The sequence below is a fragment of the Falco punctatus genome (assembly GCF_963210335.1).
Source record: "Falco punctatus genome assembly, chromosome: 8".
NCBI lineage: Eukaryota > Metazoa > Chordata > Aves > Falconiformes > Falconidae > Falco > Falco punctatus.
The window spans coordinates 40,439,892-40,462,138 of record NC_137588.1 but is presented as its reverse complement, the minus strand read 5'-3'; the positions used below and the strand labels follow the sequence as shown (position 1 = coordinate 40,462,138).

Below are 22,247 nucleotides of genomic sequence, written 5' to 3'. Positions count from 1 at the left end.
AGAATGGAATTACCGTCTTTCTCTGTTGGCAGTTGCAACACATCTTCAAGCCCAGGGACCCCCGTCTCCACATGCCCAGCTCCCAGAAGGTAAGGCAATGCTGGTCTTTCACAACTCAGTTGTGTGTCGTAGGCTTTCAAATCTTGGTTCTGCTCCCCACCTATACAAAAAGAGCAGCCCAGATCTGTTTTCCTATTGTGCTCATTTGTCCCTTACCATTTGGGTTCGGGCACATTATTCACGTACAATCCTGTGCCCTGCTAATAGCTTCATTTGCAAACTTTTCCTTTCATTAGGGTACCTAACCCCAGTTTGGTGCACACTTGAAAGTCACGCTTCCTGTATTTTTTTGACTTTTGGTTCCTTTTAAAACGTTTCAACATATTTGAAACTAAAGATTGTTTTCCTGCGAGTCATAGTTGTTTCGCTGGTGATACGCTTTTCGTTTGTGTTTGAGAAAGAAATCCTGGTGATCCTTCATGCAATTAAATTCAAAGTAGCTGTGGGGATCTTGAAATGAAAATATATTTCACTGCAAAACTGTCATCCGAACCAGTCACTTCAGATGAATGCTTGCTGTTCTCTCCCTTGGTATAAAATAATGTGTATTTTAAAGCTGAGATTTTTCTTCTGTCTACCCTCGTGGTCATTAGGAAGTTGTAAATGAAACCTCGTCATGTTGAACAGCTGGTAGTTGTATTTAAACACCTTATGTAAAAGCAAATGAGTAACAAAGTTAAAATCTGTATACTGAGGGGCCAGAGCGGTAACAGAGCGACTTGTGTCTTAGCCAGAACAGCTGAGTACAAGTGAAAATATGTCTAGGAAAAAAATTGAATTTTGCTCGCACGTTGTTCTCATAAGCATGACTTATTTTAATAACTTGCCAAACCTACGTTGTTAAAAGTCATATGGTACCACTTGTAAGGGATTTAAAAAAAAATTACGTGCTTTAGCGGTATTTGCTTGAATTAGAGCACGTTTTGTTCTGCTTACAGCAATGTCATTTCATTTAAGTGAACGCACTTCACAGTGGAGTAAAACATAGTGCGTTGTATTCAACTGAGGTATTAGCTAAAGGAACAATTCTGCAGCTGGTTTTATAAGGAATGTATCTTTTATGTGATAAGAGGAATGGAAAACAAATTATTTTCAAAGGGGCAGTTTATAAATGCCAGTCCTTCTAGTCGAATGTTGAAAAGCTCAAGAAGAGATGAAGGATTTAGGTCTTTGCTTTTCTCTGTGATGCCTCAGCCCTGTACTTTGTAGTGTTCCCCTTCATGAAGGATTTTTAGGAGGGCATCACCACCCTGGGCAGCGAGGGTGGCCGCTCCGCCTGCCCGTTCTGCTCGTCATCCTCGACCAAAGGAGGATCTGGCTCCACACTCTCTCATTTTGGTGTGGAGTTTGAAGCTGCTTAGAAAACATGATATTCTACTTTTGACTTTCCTTTTTTGGGTATTGCAAACTGTGTTTTTACATGAATTTTCATGAAAATTTTAGATGAATTTAGATTCTTAAGGGAGAGCTTTCAAGGCAACTTACTGTTTTGTAAGTCAAAATTAGTTTGAAACTAGTTGCAAGTAGAATGGCTGAGATCACATGGGACTTTTCAAGTCAAAGATAGCTCCGTTTGTTCAAGAACTGCTTTCATGTGGTTTCTCAAGGGAAATAGTAGCTTCTTATGAAATATTTAGAAGAGACCCAGTGTCAAAGTGGTTGGTGGAAAAGTTCCATTATTTCCACCTCTAAGCACATTCTTCAGCAAAAGTAAATATGTGTTGGTGATGAATAAAACACCTTTGTAAGAAGTAGGTTGAGCAGGAGGTTTGAAAGGTTGGCAGTTTAATGTAATCTACAAATTCTTTCCCCATCCAGAACCTCCTCTGGCTGCAGCTTAGCGAGGTGGGAAGCATTAGCAGGGAGAAGTGGCATGTTGCCTGTGGAAACTTCTCGTGCTGTAGTATATAGTGCCGAACTGAGTCAAGGAGGGAAGGGCTGGGTTGGAGAGCACTTAGGACTCCTCACCATGCCGCTGCCTTCCCCAGTTGCCCCAGCCCTCAAGGTCTGGAGTTACAGAGGTAAATAAAAACCTGTTAGTGTCTTGTTCTCTGCACACACCGATGCTACACGCTGCAAGAACCTTTATCTCGCCTATTGAGTTTTGTTTGTCTCGGAGAGACTTGTTAATTTTCATTGTTGTAGTTCAAATAAACTGACATCAACGCTCACAGTAGTTTTTACTTCTGGTCCCTTGGTATTTGCTGTTCATGAAGTTTAAGGAGATTTCCAGCATGCCTCTAACAAGCTTATCTTCTGTGTATGGGTAGTGACTACCTTTTGAAAATCAATCTGTATATAGCATCCCTACTCAAATGCTCCAAATCCTTAAATAATGTGACTAGATAAGGAAGTGATGTTAGAATTGAATCTAAAACCACTCAGCCAAAAAAAAAAAAAAAAAAAAAAAAAAAAAAAAAAAAGAGAAGCCTTAATTTATCACATTGTGCACAATGTAAGGGGAATAATGTGGATCCATTTGTTCATATTCAAATCACAATGTCTGTAGGGTTACATGGAGAACAAAATTTATTTTTTCATTCATAAAACTCATGAAGATTTTAGATACCATATTAGGGCTCATCACTTTCAATTAGCTTTTACCATTACATAGAAATCTACTGAAAATGACTGATCTGTGTGTAGAGAGCAGATTGAACAACCTCAATAATGCCATAGAAACAGTGGTGACCTGTGTGTTCCCCATGGTCCAGCAAGCCCAGTGGGTAACAGACTGGGATCTGGGAACTGTTTTGTGCTAGTGATGCTCCCAAGGTCAGTATTCAAATAATAACCTAGGTGTGGTGGATTTAGCTTCTCTCTCTGTGTTTGCTTCTAGCAATCCAATAAATGGTTTATTTTTAGTGTGTAAATGAGCATTTTTGCACACTTTGAATGATGGGGTATTCATCGTTCATTGATATCATTACGATTACTTTGCTTGTGTCAGCCTTCAATACACTTTTAGACAAACTTTTTTCATTCCCAGTATCGTCAGTGGTCTGTCTGTCAGCTGTGAGGTGGGTAGGAGATGGCATCTGCTCTGTCTGGTTCTGGACTCACAGTGTCTGAATGGCCAGAGGCAGCCTGGGCATGGGGGATGACTGATGAGCTCCCATTTAAGCCTTTTTACCAATGACACAACCAATTTGTGTACTACTTTTCTCTTCCAGCAATCAGTTTTCATTAACCTGATGGAAACTCATATCTGTGAGATGTCTACCTGGCTTTCTGATTTGATTAAAATGGGTCAAAAAGTTACTGGACAAAGGGAAGATGGACAGTGTGATCACATAACCCTTTTTCGTTAGCAATTGAAGCCAAGGTTGCTGCATTATAAAACTAAGTCATGCGTTTGTGGGAGATACTTCTCTCTCTTGTAAAGCATTTGTCTAGTCTGTATTTGCAATTAATGCCAAGCATATAATCTAGAAACATTACCAGTAGTTTGCGGTGGTGTTTTACAACACCTGGAAAACAGTGATGGAAAATGAGGTGGAGCATTTTGTAGAAGTAACAGATTCTGAGAGGAACAGGAACAATGCAAAAATTGCAAGTTTCATATGTTAGCAAGGCTACTGCGTTTGGAAGACATTAGGTAGTTTGTGTCCTATTTTATGCATGGAGAGTCCTGATAGTTATTTCTCATGGATCTGCAAAATACAAAAGACTTCAGGTTAAAGGAATAGTAATGAATCATTTATGAGATATTATCTACGAAGATGGATTGGTTCCATCTGTTACAGTAATAAAAATAATACTGCTTAGCAATTACATAAATGCTGTACAGGTTTTCAGTGAGCATCACAAACATTAATCTAAGATCTAGCCCATAGCACAGTTTTCAAGAGCTTGTAAAATGGCTTCAGCTTATACATACTGGTTTATTTATTTATTTTTAACAAGGAAATTTGTTGTAATAGAGTTTTTAAACTGGTTTAGAAAATTGAGTTGTATCTCCTTGGTCTAAGACACTATATGAAGATAGTCACAAAATTAGTTTCTCTTCTGTTAATTTAAGTTGCTGCAAATGTCCAGGAAAAATACAGCTCTACAGGCAGGTGTTCATTAGCATACAAATGATGGAGGAGTCTTCCAAGATGCAGTACTCACATTATCTCATAGTTATTTGTTAATCACATTTTTTGTGCCTTGTAAGCAGCTCACTGATTGACGGCTGATGTATTCTGAAGCAGTGTATAGTCTGACAGTAGTTATGATATGTCCATGTGGTATATTTCAGTATATAGGTTCCTTGCAAGAAGTATATACCTGCAAGAAATAACTTCTTTTGTTCAATGCAGGAAGAAATCGGATATACGAAGCAGTGGTTTCCCATAAAACATGTTTTAGATGCAGCCTAATTTACTTAACAGAATGACTATTTGATTTGGTTTTCTTCTGTTAGGAATTCTTGAAAAAGAAGTGATGATAACTTTAGGCACAAATTTTTTTTTTTTTTTTTTAGTATCTTTTGGGATTGTTTGATGTGCTCCATAACAGGCAAAGGTGTACTAAAATAGATAAGATCTATAGTAAATGCAATTTAATAAATTGCTATCCCTCCTGATATTTTGAGCCTGTCTATAGGCTATATGAATATATAGATTAGTATATACTGTTACGCTCAGGGTAAGTGCATATATATGTAAGGGCATCTTGCAGTTGGCTTCTTTGCAGTGTAACCTGTGACCTTGAAAGACAAGGTGTCATATAAGCTATTGCTTTGTAAATCTGTTTATATATGTCACAGATCAGACATGGGCTTTGCAATATAACTTGACTGAAACAAGTGACATTAATTCTGTTAACTGTGGTCAAATGTAGTGTATGTATTGACAATGTGAAGGGGGTGGATTACAGACCTTGACCTACCAATTATTTGGTTTGGAAACATTTAATGCATTAGATTATGCTAGACAATAGAAAGGTTTTAGTACAACTAAAACATCCATTTGCCAAAAGAAGATATAATTTCCTTAAGCAATATTCTGTTAATTCATATATCATGAGATTAATTAAAACAGATGGGGAAAAAAATTTCCAGTGTTTCATACACAGAGAAAAGGATGGGTTCCATTTAGTCATACCCGAGCGCTGATAATCATTTATGAAATAGAGAAACAGCTTGTTATCAGTGCTAACTCTACCCTTCTAATCATCAATGACCTGGAAAGCAGTTCTCTAGTCTCATTATCCAGGCTATCTGGGTTAGTGTTACAGAGCATAAACTGCACACGGAGGAAGTGATTAGCAGTGCAAAGTCGATCTCACTTAGTAACTCCCAGATGCTGCTCGGTGTGCTCTACTGCCCAGCCTGTCCGAAGCTTCCCATGCCGCCTCCTTCTCTTGCTGCGGTCGTGCTGGTGTCCTCACCTGGACATCCCTGTGGGCACCCAGTTCCCCTCCAGCCCTTCTCTCAGGAGACGTTGCTGCGGAAGCATCTTCAGGCTGACTGTCTTCGGGGTTACCCATCTGAGAGCTGGTGTAAGGCAGCTTGAAACATGTTGTACTGGGTTCCTTTGTTCTTTGCTGGATGGCAGTGCATCCTCTTTAGGGTCCCTTCCAACCCAAACCATTGTGAGATTCTGTGATTCGAATTCCAGAATGGTTTGTGTTGGAAGGGACCCTAAAGACCATCTCGTTCCCACCCCCCGGTCATGGGTAGGGACACCTCCCACTAGACCAGGTTGCTCCAAGCTCCTAAAAGAAATTATTTCTTGTAACACACTCTTCCTTCCCTGCCTCCTCCAAAGCATGAAGTACACTGTAGAAATCCCTTACTACAAGCGTACCTCAGCAGGTTTCCTTAGCCATTGGAGAAGGATGATAACCCCCCAAACTGCTATGGAAACCTGCCCAAAAATCTACCTGGATGGAGGATGGAGCTCCCGTGGTGTGAATGTTGTGATGTATTTCTGATGCCATGCTGATAAGAGTTAAATTTTGGTGGTGTTCCTCTAAACTGGCTTTGTTTCATACAGTAGGGCATTAGAGTAAAGGCTTTCAATTTGGTGGTGCACAAGAGCTTTGACAAACCAGTTTCAACTGATCTTGCTTTGAGGAGGTTAGATCTCCGAGCTCCAGAAGCCTCCTCTGTATTTCTGCCAGAGCTCATCAGCCCGTGCCAGGGCTGGTAGGAAGGAAAATATGCTCTGTCGTAACTGGAGTCGGCTCAAACCCACTCTTGTCAGCAATTAGAACTGAGGTGCCACTCTCTGAACAGGGTTAGCTGAGACATCGCGCACCTTCTGGGTTTTTTTGCCTCTTTTGGAGGTGTTGTACCTCACAGAGGACAGCAGGGTGGCTGACTGGAAGTCCTAACAGTAACCACTACTGCAAAGTTTCCTAGATACCTTCTTTCAAGTAACCACCATCTGCAAAATCTACAGTTAGGCTAGTAAATAATTGTTATGCTCTTTCTTTCTATTCTTTCTCTCCTTAAAATATGGTAATTATAGTTGAGAATACTGTCCCAAAGTTCCAGAATAAGTCGCTGAATTTCCCTGAGAAAATGGTCCTAGGCTGTTGCTACTCAGATGGGATCTCAGCACGTAAGAGGATTTCAGAGCATTTTAAAAAAAATGAGCTTCTAATTACCAATACTGTTTGTGTAGAATACATAAGTAACTAGCTGTGTTACACAGCAGGATCATGTGCAGAGCTGAGCTGCAACCTAGCCTAATATATTAGGTTGTTTATCTCATAATAATGGCATGATAATTGTGATAACATCACAAATTGCTATCATTCTTTGCTGAGAAATCGCTTGTTACCATTCTTTTGTTTAAATACACCTGTGATAGTTCTGAAATTATTTACAGGACTATTTGGAGGCTTCCCCTTATTTAACCTTCCAGGGTCTACTGAAAAAAGCCCAAATAAAACAGCTTGTGCGTATGTGTGGGAGATTCTAGTTTATATCTTACCTGTGCTGAGTTGCCTCTTGTACATCTTCCCAGTGTTTTGCAGATGTGTGCAATATCGAGCAGATATATTTTTTTTCTCTTTTTAGCATATTATAAAAATCCAGTACCTTGTCTTGTAAAATGTGATTGCAGGGAAAAAATGGTTTTAATGACTAACAAAAAATCATCTGTGTTTAACGCAGATCATCCCTTTCTTCTTTCCTCTGTCATGGTCAGAGTGTATACTCTAGTTGTTGCTATTGAATGTTGGATTATCAAACTACAGTATTTTGAGTTGATCGACAAAAATGTTTTGTTAACCTTGTGTCTGAGTAAAGAAGAGACACTCTGCTTTGGTGGAATTTCATATGAAAATAAATCCTACGGAGGAGGTACCTCTCCTCTGGTCCCAACAGCTCCAAAATATTGAGTGTTCATCTAGCAGCACCAAAAATTTTTCTCCAGCTTGAGAACTTTGAAACACTGTCCTCATTGCTGGAATTTTGCAGTAAGTTCTGAAGGTAAGAAAGTCTGGTTCGGGGAAGATAAAGCCAGAAACAAATTCCAAAGTATTTGTGTTGCACCTGCCTACATCATTAGGAGATGGTATCTCAGGTAATCAAGTCCTAAATTATTAGAAGCCTGAAGACAAACTCCAGGGACACCCCACAAGCAACCTGGTAGCCAGTATTTTTGATATCATGAAGACACAAGCAACTGTCTTCCCGTTGTGATCTTGAGCTGCAAGTGGAGAAATGATAATTACTTATCAGAGAGGATAGCTTCCTTTTGTTTTTATTAGGAGGCATCCACAGAGTATTAGGTTGTAACTATGAAAGAGAAATTATCTCTATATCCTTCTGTGCTTTGCAACATTTCAGTGATGTGGTTTACTTAATCTAACTGAATGGTATGCTGGTGTGGAAAGTGTGGAAATTGAGGTGAAGGATCAGAAAATGACATTAAAATTGGTGTAGACATCCAAGCTTCCCAGCTCCTACTTTATTCCTTCAATTGACATTGCCAAGAGAAAGCATAACGGAAGTTTCTAACATGATAGAAGTTTCCATTAGATTCTTTTTCAGAAATCAGAATAGGGTCATTTGGAGAGTAACCTTTCAAATGTAAAATGTTAATGACTGCTGAGGTCTGGACAGGACAGATATGCTCCATTTACACAGCCTTAGCTTCAGGTTATCAGAAGTATATGAAACACAGGCAGCTACAAAATAACTCATTACCCCATGGAAACAAAAATGTCCCATACCTTTGAAATTTCAATTAAAATTCATCTGTGTTAGGGATAGACCTTTAAAAAAATGTTGTTTCCAGAATATTCTTACCATTATCAGTGGTATCATTTGACCACATTTACAATTGTGTAATGAAGACTGGTACAAATGGCTATTAGGAAATTAGTCATCAGGGAAAGGGAGTGTTGTGGTCTGCAGTGTGAGGTTGGCTGATTTTATTTTAGAGAATAACATTTCAGTTTGAGGATTGTAATCTCGGACTCTCTGTGCTGTACGACTTGTCACACAAATCTTATTTCTCCTCCATGGAGAAGGCAGGATGGTTTGAAGTCCCTGTGCGTAAAGAATAGTGAATACAGCAGTGTCAGTATGGGCAAGGTTAACCATATTTGCACAGTGTGGGAATCGGTGTGAAGAAAAGCCAGAAGTCTGTTTGCTTGTGTCAGCAGTGATTAATAAGTGTACAAGTGGGTTGACTTGGGATGTGTAATTTGAGCAAAGGTTTTTAACCTAATTGGCCTGAATATCTCCTGGATATTCAGTCCAAACTGCTGGTAAAATACTGACCTGTCCTAAAGTCACGACAACTAGTGAGCCTGTGGTGACAGACTGGCTACAAGAATCCTATTAGTGGGGGTCTTTGAAGGAATCTATATTAAAAGGGAAGCTCGTCCCCTGAAAGTGTTTTTTGACTAGGTGGTTTTGGTTTTGTTAATGTTTCTTGAGCCTCTCTGGTTCTTCTTCTTCTTTTATTTTATTTTTTTTTTTGTAAAACCAATATATATATAAAAGGTGGAGTGAGAGAAGGGGCGGACTCATTTCCAGAATGTATTTATGATTTAGCAGGACTGAAAGAGAAGTGAGTTTTGGTAGTGCATGCTCAACAACAACCATGAGACTTCACATGCTGATAAAAATCACTGGAGACTGCGATGGACACTGAAGCCAGAAATTATCATGGTAATTTGGCTGCCTGCCATTCTTTTACTGTCTTTTGCTAATTTATGTATGCTATTGCATGACGGTTGCTCAGAAAACAGACAGCTTCATGAATGGTGTCTTTTATTACAAATGTAAGTGTCAGCTTTTATTTAGTTTCCTTAATTATAATGCTTACCCCTGATACTCACATGACAAACACTGTGACCTGCAGTGTGTATCTGCTGGGTTAGGAGCAGCAAAATAAGTCTTTCTTGTATGTGTTTGGGCTTATTTGAATGTGTTTCCCTTGAGGGGAAATCCCACATTCATACAGGTCCCAGATAAAACCTCTCATTCCCTCTCCCGTCAGAGGCAGGGAAGGCAGCAGCAGTTAGTCCCTGAAGAGCGAGCTGTAGCAGCTTCCCGCTTGCTGACTGCCAGTGCTAATGCCAGGTGCTAAAATAAATGCTCCGCGGTGTGTCGAAGTTGAATACACAGCCTGAGAAAGCTGCTTGAGGTAGTTAGCGGCATCAAGGCAACTTTCTGAGAGAATTAAATGAACGAGCCAGGAGTAAAACCAGCCATTCAGGGCTGCGCTGTGGCGTGGGTGTGGGGAGGGACAGATGGAAAGGGTAAAAACAGCTGAAAGGAAGATAAATGTTCCCAGCAAAATGGCTCAATGTGTTTGCAAAGAACAAAAGTAGAAACCCACGTTGGCTATATGACTTAATTTATAGAAATTTCACATGGTTATATAATTGCAGCTGCACCATGACATTAGCAGTGTAAAACTTAACGTTTAACAGGCTTTATCACCTGCATGGTGTGTATGCCCCTCTTCTGCATCACACCAGCTAATTTTGCTGTTACACTTTGCTAATTTCTTCATTTTTACTGACTTTGGTATTTAAATATCTGCCAGCTCTGTGAATTCCAACAAGCATTGGCATGAGTAATGAGTCAAATGTTAAAGCAGCATTATTCTTTGACAGTTCTAAAAGGATTATATAAGTAGAATTTTAAATAATATTTTTGAAATGTGCAATTTAAAAGGTCCTCGTGTTCTGTAAATGGTTTAATTTTTCATACCATTTAATTGACATTGCAAAAGACTCATTAAGTCAATGATGATTAAACCAACACTTTTATGGATCAAACCCTCTTTTGGGAGAAATTTAGTCATCGTGAAAGAGATATAGATATATTTTTTGAGGATGCTGCAATAGAAGCAGGGACGAAGTAGGCTTTTCAATAAATCTCTGCCATTGCATCTAAACTGGGACCCCCTTCTAGAGACTCTGTGGCCAAAGCACCTCCAGGCAACACCTGATAGCGTGGAAAAATTCTGTGGTACCTTTACAACGTGACACTTGCGTGAGAAGAGACTTATTTCACCCATGTGGCTTCAGCCCAATTTGAACCAGATTCTAAGGAAGTGAGGATGTAATCAGGTTATTAAGTGTATTCTCGTGTTGATATTAAGCTGCTCAATTTTCTGTATAGTAAGCTTCTGCACTCATTAAAAGTAATGAAGTTTTGCATGGTTTTGTGTTGTTAGGTTTCAAAACCCTGCATACCTGAGGCAGTTGTTGCAGATCTCTATATTTTTTCGTACTTTGTAACAAGAACCCTCCCCGTATTGATTCAACAGATATTTTTTGTTTTACTAAAATTTATAGTACTCAAATATATGGTAGTTCCTGAAGTAGGAAAAGAAAGGAATAGTACCAGAAGTGTTCTGTGTCTCATTCTTTCCAATTCCCTTAAACAGTGTCTATGTTAGAACGAACCGTGATTTTTGTTCCTTCTGAAGCTGTCTGGACCACATTATCCTACCCTATATACAAGAGGAACGGTATCGTTACAGACTCAGCTGGATTAGGCTCATGTAAAATCTTGTGCTACATTTGACCGTGATTGCTAGACAATTGTATTTCGAGTCATCTGTTACAGAGTTTCTGTGTAGGATGTGAGCTTTATGGAAAATAAAATGTTAAAAATTCCAAGGTATGGGTAATATCAGTAGAGCAAGTTATGTAAAATAAGTTAATAAAGTTAATAAAGAGGAGAAATAAAGGAGATGAGAAATCAAAGAATGGCAAATACAGAAAAGCAAGTATTCATGTATCAGGTCAGGAAATAGTGTTACTCTAAGAGGGCTGGTGATAGTACGGAATTGAGAAAGGATGGGATCTCAATATAAATGAAACCTGCAAAGTCAGGAATTGCTAAGAGAAGATAAATAGTTGGAAGTAGGAGCAGATTGTCTAGGGAACAGAATGTCACTGATCTCTCCATTTGAATATTCACTCTGCATTTGTATGATGTAGAGTTAATGACCAAATTTTCCATTTTAAATTAACTTCTTTTAAGTAATATTTCTGTTTAAAAGTACGTTCAGCCTAAAAAAATTCACTAAACCAAAGGTAAAAATTATGAGAGGAAAAAAAACCCCTCTAGAATGTGACTAAGAAATATAAATTTGCTTAAAAAATAACCTCCTATATCTAAGTTCTCAAACCTCTCAATGAAACAATTTAGCAAAAGCTTGAAAAAATGTATGCCTTACATCATTTTCTGATGATCAGTCAATTTGCATTGTCCTGAACATGACTGCTCCTTGCCTGAAAGAAAAAACCCACAACCCAGGACCTTGTGCCGCCCACATCTCTGTAGCTGAAAGTTTGCCACTAAATATCACGGTCATTGATGATAACGAAATTTTCCAGACCTCGCAAAGTTTCTGTAGAATTTAGTAATTCCCATGCCACATTTGTTCAGCTTGTATCGTTAGTGATAATAATAATGAAAAATCACTGGCTCCAAATACACAGACTGTTCCCAGATATACGCGCAGAAACATATAAATCTGGACTAAATGTCAGCACTTACAAGGTAAAAAGGCTAATTGCAACTAAAGCAAATTAGTCCTTCCCCTAAAGATAAGGAAACCAGATCCTGTGTGTATCTCTCATCCCTGGCCCCATGTCCCACTTAATCATGTTCCCTAATTCTGAGTTCCATTCCCTGTTTGCCCTCTTTTCAGAACTTTCTGTAAGTTTTCCTGCAGCCCTCTCCAGGGCTCCCCTCCCCACGCCTTGGCCGCTCCGGGGGGAGGCTGGGGGGCTGGAGCCCTTGGAGGCGCCCGCCTGGGGACCTTCCCCACCGCAACTCCTGCAGCATTTTCCCCTTCCAGCTGGAGCAGCGGGCGCTTCACCAGCCCTTTCTAGGTGCAGGAGGAGCCTCCCTCACCTTCCTTATTTTCAACTTGTTCATCTGAGCAGAAATTGAGAACCTGTGGTAAGAAATTTCTGCAGCACAAAGCAATAGGGAAACAGGAGCAGGGAGGTGAGCCTTTCATTGGGTCGTTTTGTTTTAGCACCAGAAAGCAGATGAGCAGCCCTATACATCAGTGTTTCGGTTATGCTGATTCTGTTAGCGTCGTTGCTGACTTCACTGTCAGATGCATTTATTTTACGATCCAGGACTTCAGCCAGTCTCAGTCAAAGCAGAGCTCCTCTGCCCTTCCACATACACTTTGCAAGAGCAGATCTTTCAGCTGCCTCTGCTGATGGTCTGCTGGTGCTGTGCCAGACCGTCTGGGAGGCGTCTTCCTGTTCTACTTATATATGAAGCATCACAGCACTTATGGGAGGCCAAATAAATTTAAATAGTGGATCAATCTACAAAATCTTAATTTGTAACTTCAATTATTTCTCGGGAAGAGGAACAGATGAGTCCTTGCAAAAACGATAGGACTTTTTTCAGGCTGGTAACAATGAGGTAGGGAGGCACAACAGTTTGCAGAGCAGGTGAGGGATGTTATGTTTAGTGAACAGTTCAGGGCAAGGTATTACGCAGGGAATTTTCCTGTATACTGAAAAAGACACTTAACATGATGTTCTGTTTGTAACGTTTTCTTTGTCACATGAAAAATCCATCATTTTCCCTGCTGCAGTTTTCCCTCAGCTGATTTAAATTCTTTTAAAGAGAAAGAAAGAATAGCGATTGAAGTACTTATATTTACTCTCCTGCTAATCCCTACCTTTCCATGTGTGTGTGGGGTGGGGGCTGGTAAGCCTAACTTTTGAAATGTGGTCTATTTTAACTGTTTTGACCAAATGTAAATGCATTTTTTGAATCCAGAGTAACTGGCAATTATATCTAAGCTGTACTTCATGGTGGAGCAGCAGGAGCCTCAGGGCAGCAGTATCTTTTAAACATGTTTTGGTCTCTTGTCTGTCTGTGGTATTTGTCTTGCTTTATAACAGTCGTCCTTGAATACAATTTTTAATGTATTTATCAGACAGCATTCTTTGTGTATCCATTGTCAATGTTTTATGGAGACTGAAAGATTCAATAGTTGTGAAGAGTGGTTTGAACAGCTTTAGGATTCAACCAATGCTTCCCCAGTTTCTCATCGAGAAACCATGGCTCCTCACAGCATCTTTGTGGGTGTATAAAACGAGCAAACCAACCAAAAAAACATTTAAAAGACTGCACTGGAAAAACTTAAACAGTTCTTTGGAATGTGTCTGAAAACTCTGTTGTCCATCTCGAGGCTTTGCTACTTGCTTTTGTGGAGTATTGCTCTTTCTCACGTGGTGTAAGTGTTTATTTGCCCTGTAAAGCTTTTTGAACAAAGCAAAATCTTGTATAGCATGCTGCCATTTTAATCAGATGCAGTGGTTTAAGGAGTCTGCACTGAGGAGATGATCCGTTAGCTTCCTCTGCCTTATGTTGTAGCCCCTTATACAGTGTAACATCAGGTGGAAACAGCTTATATTAGTCTTATCTTCAGATTGATTAATGGCTCTAATGATGTGGCTACAAAGCCTTGCATGAGTGAAGCAGGATTTGGGAAAGCTTAGCCTTGACTGTTGCTACTACAAAATGTTAGCAAATTTGATGTTCTTTTTTCTTTCCCATTTTAAATTTTTTTATTGTGAGTAATTTATAATAAATTGCTGCCTTGGAAAGGTTATTAAAGATACAATGAACTTTCACTTTAGTTTAAGGGCTTGTAATGTCCAAACTATTTTCATTGGCTTGGGTGTATGAGATGCTACTAAAAAATCTGACTTCCTTTTTTCCCTTCTTTTTGTATTGTTTTGATATTTTATTTAACAGCTTGAGTTTTCTTCTATTTCTGCTCATCAAATCAGGAAAGCTTTATTTTAGTTCCATGATAAAAATTCTATCTAAACACTTTTATTTAAGGTTTTGGTTTTTTGGTGTTTTGTTTTTGTTTTTTTCTTTTTTTTTAATATTTCCTGGAAGAGAAATTTGGAATACAAGCACATATGGCCTGCTTAGGATCTTATTTCAGCGTTGCTCAGAATACTCGCATAAGTAGACAGGGAGAGCAGGATGAAAGAAATTTGGTGACCGTTGACTTCCCGTCTCGCTGGTGCTGGTACATTAGCCCTTATCAAAGTTGGAAGAGCAGCTACAACACAGCCATTGTAGGGATTGGATCAATACCTGGCAAAGAGCCTGAAGGTCAGATAAAGTACTTAGGCAGGCAGTATGCCAGGCTAAAGAGATGTCAAGAAAATCAATTAGATACTAAAGAAAGAGCAGCAAGCTAACTAAAAATCCAATCTTGAAAGGCTCTTTATATTTTGAAGTCAGCTTATTAGTGTTAGCTATATCTTTATCTCTCTAATAAAATTATGTTTGTTAAGCAATTAAAACCAGACTCGGGTCATACGAGGCTAGCACGAAACTGTGAACACCTGTACTGTACTAGATTAGAAATAGCTACAAGTGGTGCAGATGAAATCAGATGGCTTTCGGAGTACAGCATTACATAACTTGTGATTAATCTGCTCTCCTCCTCCCCGTATTGATTACTTTACCTATGTGCACTTGGCATATATCTTAGATACTTTCTCCTCTGAGTGGTAATGGAAGGATAGACTTCGAGTTTGTCTACTGGTGCCAGGTAGTTTACTTAATAAATTACAGCTGTCTGAAGTCAATAAACAGAAAGAAAATTCAGAGGGGTGGGTTGTCCCTTAGCCTTCCTCTCCCCTCCCCAAACCACAACGATGGAAAGGAGTGCATGTTTTTAGCAGGCTAGCAGTCAGAAACGTGGTTGCTGTGAGTGTGTTGCAGTAGCACCTTTCGGTACAAAGAGCTGTTGCTCTCAGCACGGCCAAGCGCAGCAGGGAAGCTGCTCTCCAGCCAGGCATGGTTGCCCTTCTCTGCGTAAAAGTACTTGAGACAGAAGAAATTCACCACACGTTGCTACCCGAAAAGAAACTCATTGTGTTTATTCCATGCTGAATGTATCGGCACAAATTAATAAATTAATCCCTGTCAGTTGCATCTTTCCCCCTGAGCAACAGGTAGACGGTGCACAGCAGGGCAGGGCCCTCACGTCCTCGTCACGCCATTGGCACATTGTCCATTGTAGCCAAGGTGTGGCGTGCTGGCTCGTGTCCAACCTTTACCTGGTGTGAGTTGTAACCCCCAGAAATTAAAGCTGAGGCTGGCTGAAAAGAAGCAAATTCCAGCTAGAACAAAAGTATGTCTGTTTTTTTGGCAGAGGCCCCAGCCGGTCACCACCACCTGTATACTTGTTGTAGACTCTGTCACGAGACATCTTTGACTAAAATTCTGGCCTTGGTAGAGTCATGGACTTTGTTGGCTCTTCAGGGATAGGATTTCACCTCCTTTATGAATGACTGAAAACATCAATTAAAGGTAGATAAATTAAATCCCGTTGCTTATATTGATCTGTTCATTTATGGACAGAATGTTTGCCGGCACATATAAAAAAATAATGTTTTATTAGCACGTTGTTTGGGTTGACTGCTAAGTACCATCCTTTTCTCAGACAGGAACGGCACTGCTATCCCTATCCACAAGGCATTTGTTATTCGTGAGCTCCCTGTTGACACTTGGGAGCTTTGTTAGCCAGGTGCTGAAAACATCATGTTGTTGCATGCCAATACGTGTGGGTATGAGGATGTATATGCATGTTCATACGTATCTCCTGCTCCATACATCACTGTGACAAATTCCTAGAACTGAAATGATAATAATCTCTTTTCCATTTTCACTTTATGTGGAGACACAGAGTTCAATACGTATTAATGAAACAACAAAAACTGTCTGTACATAATTAATAAAGTTAATTTATTTTATGCAGAGTCTTACTGGCTGACTGTGGAATCAGAATAAGGAAGCACAATGGGCAGAGGTAATGACAGCAGGAATTTGGTCTGTCACCGAGGAAAGGGCTCAAGTTTTTTCTTCATTTGGTGCTCATTTTCTTGCTCAGATGTATTTTGTGATAACCTCAAACTAAAGTTTCAACGCACGCACCAGACTTTAATTAATTTGAACCTTTTGTTGCCAATGATCTCACTAACAAAATATCGTAGGAAATAAGTAGTGCGGGTTTTCTCAAAGCTGCATTTTCTTTCCAAGTCCCTGGTCTCCTTGCCAGGACAAATCCATAACATTCTTGTCAGTATTCACTAAGATTACTTTTTGACTTAAAACCTCATTTCATTGGCTGGGCTAATAAATTAATTAATTCCCAAAGGATATGAAATCTTTCAGAATTTGAAATGCTGCATTTTGAAATTTCAAAATCAATGAACAAACCCAAGCAATTTCCATGAACATATGCCAGTTTTGACCTGCATTGGACAAAACTCACATGTCCAAATTTTACTTACATAAAGAAAAAATGTCATTAAATCTTCCCTTCTTTCTGCCTCTTCCAAATATCTGTATATTTTCTGTAGGATCAGCTTTATTTGATGGAGCTTTATTTTTAGGAAGCTGGTGAGGAACTCCACATATTTAACATACATATATATATATATGTGTGTACGTGTTATCTAAAGAGTACTGCAAGTAGCAGACAAAATAGTAGTTTTGAAGAGTGGTGGCAGTGATGTATGCACAGTAAATTAGGAAGATTTGTGTGAAATCCTTTCTACTGTTCTGGAGATCAAATGTAAATCTCTATAGAGAATGAAAGTTACCTACTATGGATATTAAGTAGAAGCTAAGCCTTCAGTATGAAACAGGGAGAAGGCAAGTAAATGAAGGATAATAATTTAATTATGAATGTTCCTTTTTTGAACATTAATAGATACCCATGTCTTATTCAGACTGATTTGTAAACTTGCATCAAGGATTTTTATAAATTTCAAGTGACTGTGGAGGCCAGAGACAGTGTATAGTCACTACAGTTTTGATGTCTGCTTCATCCATAAGCCCTGGGGATTCATACTGGGGCAGGGCTGCAAGGTCCCACCTTTCTGTCCCATTTCTCTCAGCTAAAATGTGCTGTCTCGCTGATGGTGAGGACCATGGACTGTGTTCCACAGAGAGCTGCGTATTCAGCAGCCTGGGCTGCTGCTCTACATACCAGTTGGTGATGGTTTAAGTTACCATGTCTAAATGACCTGGAGTGGCTGTTCAGCTGGTTCCTCCAGAAGCCCAGCGGGGGCCACGGAGATGGGCAGGGGCTGGAGCCCCTCTCCTGGGAAGCCGGGCTGGGAGAGCTGGGGCTGTTCAGCCTGGAGAAGAGCAGGCTCCGGGGGGGCCTTAGAGCAGCTCCCAGCGCCTGAAGGGGCCGGCAGGAAAGCTGGGGGGGGGGCTTCTTACAGGGGCACGTGTGACAGAGCACGGGGGTGGCTTTGAGCGCAGAGAGGGCAGATGCAGGTCAGATATCAGGAAGAACCTCTCCCCGTGAGGGCGGCGAGGCGGTGGGCCAGGCTGCCCAGAGCAGCTGTGGGTGCCCCATCCCTGGCAGTGCTCCAGGCCAGGCTGGATGGGGCTGGGAGCAGCCTGGGCTGGGGGGGGGTCCCTGCCCGGGGCAGGGCTGGGAACTGGGTGGGCTTTGAGGTCTCTTCCAGCTCCAAGAATTTGGTGACTTTATGTGTCTTATGACCCCCATTTCATCTGAGGAGGAGAAGGGCAAATGACTGAGGTACTTCAAAACATTTGGTCATGAATTACAGAACTGTTCCATCTTTCAGGTAACATCTAGGTATCCGCGTGTCTGTTCATGGCTGTGGGGTCAGATTGTGATCTCTTTAAACTACAATTTGGGAATTATTTTCTTATATTTTCACAGAAAAACTGAACAGTGTTTAAATAGTGAAAATGTGAAACTCATTCTCATGGAAACCAGTCCATGTTGCATCTGCGTATTTCATGAATGCAGTATCGCTAGGAAATGTTTGTTCTTTTCAGTGTTGTCTTTTTTCCATAAAGGATAATTTTTTTCTCTTTACAAAGAAAACAGGTATTTTAGGATTATAAAAATATATCAGTGGGAAACTCTGTTCTGGTGTTGTCAGTCTGATAACATCATCTTAAAGAGAGCGCACAGATAACTTGGCTCTAGTTAACTGGTACGCCAAAAGTCTAACAATGCTTTTCAACCCAGCCTAGGATTACTAGCAATAAGTAAACCAGGAGATTACTGCATGTATTTGTGTTTTCCAACTTTCATAGATGTATTCTGCCAGTAATGATTTCAAAGCTTTTTTTTTTTCTTTCCCCCCCTTTTTTTTTTGAATTCTGTGAATTGTTTGGGTTCTTTGACACAAGAATTCACCAATTAAGAAACAAGCAAAAAGGCTTTAAAATAAAACTTACCACATTTGTTCAAAGACATTGAAAAGCAGGAAATTACTGTTGCTCTCCAAAAAGCAGCTGTGTGTATACAGTGACGTTTTATTTAATGATTCAGATTATAGCATAAATATACATTGTATTACTTGTTATTCTCATTTGTATTACAATACTGCTGAGGAACCTTCATAGATCTTGGCTGTAACAACTGAGGCTTTATACAGGAGCAGTAAGAAACCCAGACCTCAATGACATTAAGAAACATTAACTGTCTTCTAGAATCTGATGCTGAAAGAGTTTTATATGTACTTTTTGAATCCTATCATACTACATGCTGGTCTGCTTCTGACTTGGTATGACTTTATGTTGTTATTTAATACCAAGGTGGAGGAAAAAAATAATCCAGGAGTCATTAATGTTAAACCTGCAAGAAAAAATTAATACCCCAGCAGCAAGAATTAATCATACGCAATTGATATTGTGGATTGATTTTAAAATAGATACAAAAGTTATTTAAGGATATACCCTCCTTGCCTTCCAGATACTGTCTGGTGACATTTCTGACATGCATGTGATGTCCTCCAAGCTTAGCTATTTGACCCAAAAGGCTGGCACTGTCTCCAGTCACTGGGCTGCAGAGGTGCTGGAGCTCTGCACTGGAAGTCTTGCTCACATCTCTCCTTGTTAGGAGAGATGCTGGATGCTGCGGTATTGGTGTGGCTTCTCAGGTAACCACTTCAGCTTATTAAGGTGTTGCAAACTCTGCCACAGGCAAAACTACTGAGGCAGTTCCTGCAGCACTGAGCCTTGGTTTATTTAAATGGTTGGCAAGCACCTGAGAATTGTGCAACAATTAATTCCCTTGGAAAAAAATCCGGCTGAACTAGTTGTAGGGTTTCCTGCTTAGGAAGGTATCTGGAGAATAGGGAAAGATCCTAATTCAGAAGAAGCAGCAGTTCAGCTGGAAGCCTTAGACCCTGCAGAGTGCCTGGTGTGAGCTCCTGAATAGACTGGAAATACAAAAAAATGATTACTGACGTTGTCTGTGATGCCTGATGAATAATGAACTGTGAACATGAACTGCGGCATTAAGGGCATTCCATATTTTAATTATAGTGTGGATTGTAAATTATCTAATTATCTGCATTCACTCTTTCAGAGAGCGAGTGAGAAGCCTTCTGCTGGTGGAGGCACTGGCCTCAGCGTGGGGCTGGCGCAGGAGGTGGGTGTTGATGGGGCTGCTAAAGCCCCCTTACTCCCCTGGAAATCCATGCTTGGTGGATTTTGGGTCAGAAATAAACAAGGTAGATGGCAGACACAATCAGCTTTGTGAGCACAGTGCAGGAGTGGCACTGGAGTCCCAGGGCTGTGGCATCCCCCGGAGATGGATGCCTGGAGCAGGTCCGGAGAGCGGGACAGGGTTTGCTGCGGGGGGCTGTAGGGTATGGTACCGTGGGATCGCTGCTTTTCTTTGTGCACGTTCCTGTGGCCTTGGTTGCACTGTACATTTGTAACTGTTTTTAAACCCTTTTGAGTTGAAACTTTTCAGCTGATTGATGTACCTAGAGGGCTCCAAAGTGTATTTTGCCCTCTGCGCCTCTGTGAGGTGTGAGCCAAATCCTGTGGCTGGCATGGGAACCCTGGCTTAAAAGCTGAGAGGACAGTCTAGAGCATTTGCTCTCTGAGCTGATACTCTCACAAGATAATTCAAAGCCAGGCAGCGGCTCAACTTAAAACCATTTGCATGAAATAGATTCTCCGGGAAAGGGAATATACTGCTGTTGTGTTCTTACAATACAGCGACACTTGGTGCTTTCGCTGGTGAAGGCTGGTGCTCAGTGCCCATTGCTGTTTGAACTGTGTAAGCAAGCTTGCTAAGGGAAGAGAAGTAAGGAATGAATACATGCATAGTATGTATCTTCATTTTTTTACAATTCTGAGAACTTCAGCTACATTCAGTGCATTAATAATAATTAAAAGTACTTATCCTGCCCTTAAAAGCAATTTATTTTGCTGACAGTTGCTTCTTACGTGATGACAGTGCAGACAATACCTGAGGGGGAAAAAAAAAAAGGCAAAAACCCCCAAAAAGTGCTTTGTAATTTTTTTTAGCTTAACATAACCAATACCAGTTATATCTAATATAAGGCAATTGATGGTAAAACTATTAAACTAATAACTTTCTTGAAATGAGTATTTAAGATAGACACATGCTGGAAGGCTGGACCATGAGCACAGAAATTTACTAGTTGATTTAAGGGCATCTTATTTATTTTTAAGAGCTAAGGTGTTTTATACTCTGGTTCTGTAGGCTTTTGAACTCTTTTGGCTGCATATTCTAAATGCGGAAGAAATCTCTTGCCTATTTTTCTATTTGGAAAGCTCAAATTGTACTTAATTTTCCAGCAAAGAGAAACTCAGTCATGTGAAGGAAAATGACACCAATTTTATGCAGTCCATCAGCACTGATAATATACTTGTAGAGAACCATCTGCATTGATGAGACAGTATTTATGTACAACTACATGTAAATCAAGCCTTTTTCCCCCTGAATCACCACTTGGGGAGATTTGTGCTTTTTAAGGGTATCTGTGATTTATTTTGTGGTGGTGTTCTAGGAGAGGTAAGATAAGGACTGGTCTATAATACTGGAAAGCAAGAAGGAAAACACCAGCTTTGTTTTAAAAACCTCAGTTGTTTGGGGATTCAGTGTACCTGTGAAACCAATCTGAATTATCATGTCTTGAAGATGGGCAAGGAAATGATTAAGTGACTCTATTTCTATGCAGATTGGGGCTATGTAATTAAATACATACTCAGAGACAAAAGCAGAAATGAAATTGCTTCCTCAGTTCAGAGAAAAATAATAGGAAAGAATATAAAATGGTATGAATAAAGAAATAAATGGGAGCAATAAATGGCCAGTCAATAGGGTGTTTTGGAATTAGAGAAGGTCAAGCTAACCTGATCTTTTATTCTGTTTTTAGTTTTTCTGAGACTCTGCAGGTTAGGCTGAAAAAGATAATGTAATAAACCTAAACTGAAATAAAACATTTGAAGTAAGTCTTATTTGAAATGTTGATTAAGAAATATAAATCATTATCTGGCACATGTTAAATAAGCTGAGCTGGCTATCTGGCTTCAAAGGGTAGCTTGAAGAGATAATAACTGAGAAGTTGCTAGTAGAGAGGCTTCCAGGTTTGTTCCAGATTCACTGCTGTTGCCTGCTTCTATTGATGACCTAGAAGGAGGCAAGAAATCATTACTGATTGTGTGTATTGATACATATGGAGAGATAGACGCGGGGATATTCTGTGTCAAAGCGTGTATTACAGTCTCACACGGGTGTAATAAGGAGACTGGGGGCATAACACATGGTGAAGAGGCCACACTGGACTTGGGTGCATCCCGTTTGGTTCCCTGCTTAGGACGGGCACTGCTGTGCTGGAGCGGGTCCAGCGGAGACCCCTGAGCTGGGGGGGCTGGAGCAGTGGGT

At 40.1% G+C, this 22,247-nt stretch overlaps 1 protein-coding gene across 1 annotated transcript in view; it reads left to right on the top strand.

The window, feature by feature from the left end:
• The first annotated feature begins 2,045 nt into the window (after positions 1-2,045).
• LOC308068823 (uncharacterized protein) overlaps positions 2,046-22,247 on the top strand; it is a 225,603-nt gene continuing 205,401 nt past the window's right edge. The window contains exon 1 of the mRNA XM_080400113.1: positions 2,046-9,181. Coding sequence (XP_080256239.1) covers positions 9,098-9,181 — 84 coding nt within the window. The 5' untranslated portion in view covers positions 2,046-9,097. The remainder of the gene's footprint in view (positions 9,182-22,247) is intronic.